At 44.7% G+C, this 6,770-nt stretch overlaps 1 protein-coding gene across 1 annotated transcript; it reads right to left on the bottom strand.

The window, feature by feature from the left end:
- Positions 1–4,175: 4,175 nt before the first annotated feature.
- Positions 4,176–6,454, bottom strand: LOC123156218 (BTB/POZ and MATH domain-containing protein 2-like). The gene is made up of 2 exons (XM_044574369.1): positions 5,561–6,454; positions 4,176–4,370 (listed from the first exon to the last, which is right to left on the bottom strand). Exons 1-2 carry the CDS (start codon positions 6,452–6,454, stop codon positions 4,176–4,178), a joined length of 1,089 nt encoding a protein of 362 aa, XP_044430304.1.
- Positions 6,455–6,770: the final 316 nt, after the last annotated feature.

Genomic DNA, 6,770 nt, shown 5'->3' with positions numbered 1-6,770 from the left:
GAAATACAAGAAGGTCCAGGTTCCTTCCTTGGTGGCCAGCTCCTATTCTTCACCATGCGACACCGACGAGTATGAAGACTTGGATGACACTGCGGCAGGCCCTTCAACAACAAACGACCCCAACATCGTTGGCGCTCCTTCATCATCATGACATTCTTCAGGGCCGTTAGTCCTCATTTTTCGACCCTTTTGGTCATTCGATGACAAAGGGGGAGAAATTTGAGTTAGTCTTCAAGCGGGTCTACTTATATGGGCGTTTTTTTTTGCAAAGTTACAACTCTCGTTCTTCTGAGACTTTATTCGACCGAGTTGTAAACTTAAACTCTATGGTGGCCTGATACTTTTGCTGTGATTTTCTGCATGTTTATTCCTTATTAATATTAATGCATGCATGCGGAATTACATCAGTCACCATATTTCATCATGCATTTCAAAATCTTCATATTATATGTCAAATGCATGCATGAATTACAAGATACATGGGGAGATCTCCATGATTCTACTCTTCAAGTGTGCATTGCTTCAAAAGCAAATTCCTCACTATGCACATCTTCAGGGGGAGTTCTTCTATATCTTGCAATCAAATTCCTCAGTATCAGTATTTACACTTCATATGTTTATCCCCGTTGAAAACTTAACCTATATTGTCATCAATCACCAAAAAGCGGGAGATTGTAAGTGCATCTAGTGCCCCTTAGTGATTTTGGTGTATTGAAGACTTATAGGTTAAGGGACTAATGTGTTTATGAGTGTACACATGTCTATAAGTCTATGAGGAGTTTGAGATTTACAGTAAAAGTCGACCCCTAAAAATGAATATCTTCGACTGAAGATTTTGGATTTCTGAAGACTTTCTGAAGACTTTGAAAGTGAAGAAATTGGTGTGACCATGAAGACTTCGTAATCATTCAAGGAACATGAAGCGTGAAGACTTTTGTTTTTGTAGTTTCATTTTTTCTTTCTTGAGTCATAGGAAACACCGTACTGTTAAAGGGGGTCGAGGAAATACTAAGGAAAATTTTCCATGTGATGCTCAACTCAAAATTCTATACCTACCAATCCCTTCGAGTTAAGCCAATGGAAATCTCATACAGTTCAGTCAATTTCTTCAGTGACAGAGACGAAGTTCTTCTGGTCTCTGAGGAATTTGTTCTGACTGAGGAGTTAGGAATTCGGCAGCGCGGATTGCCTACACAGTGAGGAACATGATAGCCCTGAGGTATTTGATACTCAAAATTCCGACCGTTGTTGTGCTACGCGCCAGCTGTCCCAAAATATCTACCCACCTAACGGTCATATCATTGAAGGGCATTTATGTCTTATCATGTCGGGCTGCTCCCTAGGCTATAAATAGCCGCCCCCCTACAACCACTAGCTGGTTGGCTACTCCGAGAGAAACCGACACTTGTCATTTGAGAGCAATCCATCCTCCGAGGACTTTGAACGAAAATCATCAAGTGAGGAAAACCCAAACCCAAACACCTACAAACCCAAAGTGATTGAGCATCACTGAAGAGATTGATCCTGCGTGGATCCGATGCTTGTTACCTTAGAAGACTGTGTTTCTTCCAGATGGTTAGGCGTCATGGTCTAGAGCATCCAAGAGGAAATTATGGATCGCCGAGTGACCGAGTTTGTGAAGGTTTGGAAGTCACCTGAAGACTTACCACGAGTGATTGGGCGAGGCCTGTGTGACCTTAGCTCAAGGAGAATACGGTGAGGACTGTGTATCCTCAGGTTTAAATACCTAGCCGCTCCGACCAGACGTACAACTGAGACAGCAGTTGGAACTGGTCTACCAAATCATTGTCTTCACCAAGCTTATTGGATCTATTCCCTCAATTCTTTCATTTCCTCATAACTGTGTTATGTGCTTGTTCATATCTGCTTGAAGACTTTGACTGAAGACTTTTCTCAATTTCCTCAGCTCAATTTCTTCAGTCTGTTTGTCTTTGTCCTGTGATATCCTGTGTTTACGCTTTCTGTACTCTGTGCTTGTCTTCATTTCATCATGATGACCATGCTTGTGTTCCATTATGTTTACATCTGAGTAGTTATACCGCTGCAAGTAGTTCTTCGCTTAGGAATTTCCTCACCCTGAAATTCCTCCGTGAAGAATTCATAAAAATCGCCTATCCACCCCCCTCTCGTCGATATAACGCACTTTCAATATAAAAATGTATAATAAAGCCCATTAAACATCCAAAACAGAATATATAATAGCATGGAGCAATCAAAAATTATAGATATGTTAGAGATGTATCACCCCGCCCTTCGCCTCTGGCGCCGTGGCGGAGATGGCCGACGATCGGAGTGGCCCCGCCTCACCAGCGCGGCCCGGTCGACTATGTCACCTATTGTTCACATCCGGTGGTCGATGCTTGGGTCGTTGCGCCGCGGGGAAGCAGAGGGAGTGGCTGGCCATGTTTGTGGAGGCTGAGCTCGGCGGCCATGGAGCCGTTCGAGCTTGTGCTCCAGATCTGCAGTCAAACCTTCATATTTATGAAACACAGGTTGGAAAAACCGCATCCAGCTCCCGTAAAACATCATATTATGTAATTTTTTTACGGGTTTCCATATATTAGAGCATCCATCCGTCATATATGGAGGATTCGAGCCCCGTAAAATCGGTCAACGCCGGAGCAGGGGGGCTGACAATGTCGTGCGCGAGCAGCGAGCAGGCGGAGGAGTTCGGCAGCGGCTGGCCGGAGCATCGCCGGAGTAGGCAGCGGGCCGGAGCAGGCGACAGACCGGAAACGGCGCCGTTCTGGCCGGCTAGAGTTCTGAGTTCATCCATGCGTGCATTCCAGGGAAGAAGAAGCGTGAGGAAAAAAGAAGAAGAAGAAACTTTTAGGATATGGGTTTACGACATCTGTTCTATCGGATGCCTCGCGGTACTGTAAATTCGTTTTAGGATCGACCTATATACTGTTTTTACAGGTGGTGTTTTGCCGGATACGCTAGAGATGCTTTTAGGCTGGCCCAGAAGAATAGCAAGCATGTCCGAGAGGGGTACGTGTGGGCGAGGGGACTAACGTCATAGAGAGATACCCTTGAGGCCAACTCCAGCGACGGATCAACATTCGGAGGGGATCAAATGTCCATGTACAACACATTGCGAGCATGGTTTTCACTTTCAGTAAGATCTCGATAATATTTACTGAATTTCATTAATTTCAGCAATCACTAAAATATTTGCATTTCAGCTAAAATATTTGGGCAATTTCATTCAGTGGTACATATGAATTCAAATATTTCTCAAAAATAATTTTAAAAAATTCAAAAAAAAATTGACTTCAAGTGAATATTTCGACTTTGGTCAAAATGCAAATCAAAATAACTGAAATTCACTGAATTTCGGTGTTTTCGACTGGTGCTAAATATTTTGTGAAACTGAAAGTGAAAACAAACGGATCGAGCATACAAATGGATAAAATTGATGCTAAAACAGATTAAATCTAATTTTGATATATTTTCAGCAAATAATGAAACTTAACAAAGTTTCAATTAACCCAATAAGAATTGAACTAAACTAAAAACTAGGTAAAGCACCGGACAGTGACCTCGTAGGCATGGCATCCGAGGCCACCTGCACCTCCGCCGGCCTCCACCTAGTGGCTGAAGGCCCCCCAGGAGTGGCGGCATCCCTGACCGGCCGCAGATGTCGTCTTACGTGCCCGCCATTGCCTTGGAGCCGGGCCAAGCGGTCCCCACTTGGGATATGTGTTTTAAATAATTTTTTGGCACACATACTTTTGACCACGACTACTATGTAATAATGACTTATAACTTCACATTTGAATTTAACACCATTGCACCATGTCTGAAATTAAGATTAAAATAGACTGTAAATATCTGCTAACATATTAAATTTGAGGACATTCCTTCGAATTTCTAAATGCTTCCTCTAATTTTGAGAACTCTGCAATAATTTCTTCAGAATAAACAGAAGTTTCTCTCTCAGTTTTCAAACTTCTATTTATATTTTAATGTTTATAAAGCTTTGCTACTATCAAGATTGTTTGAATCAAGCAGATGCAGCAACGTAAGCAACCTTAATTTTAATAGAATGAACAGTCCTTCACAGACGACTACCAGTAGTAGGATATCATCACTTCTGAAAATATAATTAGCATGCCAAATATCCAGGTCTTGTGAGTTTAGACTCAAAGAGATCATGGAGCAAGCTTGGCGACCAGTTCGTCCAGAACAGATGGGCAACTGCTCTTGAGGTGCTCATATCCATCAGATTCCATGACCACCTTCAGGTTACCCGGAGACATCAGGAACTTGAAGCATGCCTTCTTGAGAGCAGCACAGCCGTGCTGCTCAGCCAGTGCCAGCGTGGTCGCCACCGTGCTTTTGCAGATGTGAGAAAAGGAAGAAAAAGGCCCATGTGAAAAAAGCCCACTAGTAGGCCTACTATAGTAGTGGCCGATGGGCATCGGCTCTAGGTCCCCTGCCCATCGTAACTGTAAGTCTGTAATTCGTATTTAGGGTATACTACATGGGACTAGTCGCCGCCGTTCCAGTTTTCGACACCCTCGCGCCTCGCGCCCTTAATGTCGCTGACACCGCCCGTTCGCCTCTTCTCGCCCTGCTCTCAGGACCAAGCCATGCTTCTCTCGATCAGTCGATCTGATTCACATATTCAGGTATTTGGCTGCTGTACTTGTCAATTTCTCCCGCTTAACCAACGAAAGAGCAAAGGTTTAATCTCTGTAGAATCTCATCCTGTATCAGTGTCGATTGTGGAATTGGTACTCCAGATTTTTTTTGTGGTAATTTGGTTCTGTAATTTGTGACTCTATGATCTATGATTCAGTGGTGTCCAGTTGATGCTTCTGATCTGGATATGCCTATTTTGTAAATGTCCCAGTCCCACAATTATCATGAATTCAGTGGTGTACTGGTGATGTGTCTCGGCCAGTTCCTATTTTTGTGATGCAAATTACCTTGTATTAGTTCCTAACTGTGATGCAATATTTTTTTATTGTCAAACTTATACAGTATGTTGATTTTCCATTCCAATCCAGCAGGCAGCAGCTACGAAGAGAAAAGCAAAGCCAAACACCCGTTAAGATTAATGCTTTTTTAAGCCAGTTGCTTCAAGTTCTCATCCTACTGAAATTGTTAGTGAGGCTGATGTCCAAGTTACAAATCCGACAATCCGAGTCCAGTTAACGCTTCTGATCAGGTTATGCCGGACATGGTAAATCTTGCAGAACAAACAGAAGTCATAATCACACGTTACAAATCAGAGTCCACTTAACCGCAAGTATGTTTTTCTACTCTCTATAAAAGTACTTAACTAATACTACATTAAGTTATATCTTGGTTGCTTTTTATCTTGAGAATTGATTTGACTTTATAATCAAATTATTAATATTTTTGATCTTATTGGCAGTCGTAGAGGCCACTTTAAATTAATACAAATGTAATGATATTTTTATGTTACTTAAGCAAAACCTTGTTCTATACGATTACTTTTTGTACTGGATTTTTTTTTTCTTACTTGGCTTGGCCCCTCCATACCCAAATCCTGACTCCACCCCTGAATGTGATCACACAGCCTCCCCTCGCAGATCAGCTTCAGCCTCTCCATATCATACCTGTCAGCCGCCACCAGCAAATGCTGAGCAATCTCCGTCGCGCCGCCTTTGTCCATGGAGGGCAACGAGTCGATGAAATGGAGCAACGCCTTGAACACTCTGGCTTCCATGTCATCGATCAGCACTCGAGTTGCGGTCTTCTCCTTCATGGGGCCAAGGAGCTCTGCCTTGAAGACCGGTGACCGAGCTGCGAGTATGCACCTGTGCGCAGCTAATGTCTCCTCGCCGACCTCGAAGGTAACATCGGCCGCCTCGCCGGCCAAGAGAAGTTGTCCGAGATGCTGGTGCATGTTGGACGGTGGCAGGACGACGTGCGGTGGGATTGGCTCGGTGAAGATCTTCTTTGACACGGAGACATCGCACCTGATGCTGAAAACATCATGCCTAAGGTAAAGGGATTCCTCCAAATCCTTTCTCTTGATGAATTGAGCGAAGCCCATGCTGCACCTTTCGTGGAGTCTGGAGAATGTGCCTATGTGGCTGCTGCATCTGCTGTACAATGCCACCGGTTGCCTGTCCTGGTCAAGCAAACTCATCTTGAACTCTTCTTTGACTTCACTAGCATCAGTTGGATCAGTACTATGCTGCAGATAGATGGATATCCAATCTGCGTCTTCAGTCTGACAGCCGTCTGGGTAGTAGCGCATACACCAGGGATGGCCTCCGATGGTGAAGGTCTCGGACTTGATGTATTTGCCATTGCCAAGCCCCTTGGTGCGGGAGTAGCCGTCTATCTTGACTACGTGCGACCCGGACATGGCCTGCGCGACGATGGCCGACGCAGGCGGCGACGACGATCCGTCGTTGGGAGCGATGTTGCCCACCGTGGACGAAGAGGACATTGTGAGTGGAGACAGCAGCTAGCGAGATGTGTCCTGTGGGTATGGAGTTGCGATACCACACATGGATGTTCTTATATAGTGGAGTACCGTATACGGTGATGGTCGCTGTGCATTCATCATCCTGCCCGACGCCCGAGCAGTCGTCGCGTACTATTTACTTGCTGCCGCGAGCGACGAGGAGACGCAAGCATGCGTACGACTCGCCGGCGTAATTTACGTCGCGCGGGGACTCGAGGAGGCGAGAGAGACAGGAAACGAGGCACCGCGAGATGTATGTCACTAATTTATTTCCGTTGGCAAACACCAGGAGTCTAAC

Source organism: Triticum aestivum, chromosome 7B, assembly GCF_018294505.1.
Source record: "Triticum aestivum cultivar Chinese Spring chromosome 7B, IWGSC CS RefSeq v2.1, whole genome shotgun sequence".
NCBI classification, from domain to species: domain Eukaryota; kingdom Viridiplantae; phylum Streptophyta; class Magnoliopsida; order Poales; family Poaceae; genus Triticum; species Triticum aestivum.
The sequence above is the reverse complement of the archived record's forward strand: the minus strand, read 5'-3'. Positions and strand labels throughout refer to the sequence as shown.

Coding starts and splice junctions, on each gene's coding strand:
- LOC123156218 (XM_044574369.1), bottom strand. CDS start 6,454: ATGTCCTCTTCGTCCACGGTGGGCAACATCGCTCCCAACGACGGATCG. Junction 4,371..5,560: donor AGGGGAGGCTGTGTGATCAC/ATTCAGGGGTGG, acceptor TCCTTTTCTCAC/ATCTGCAAAAGCACGGTGGC.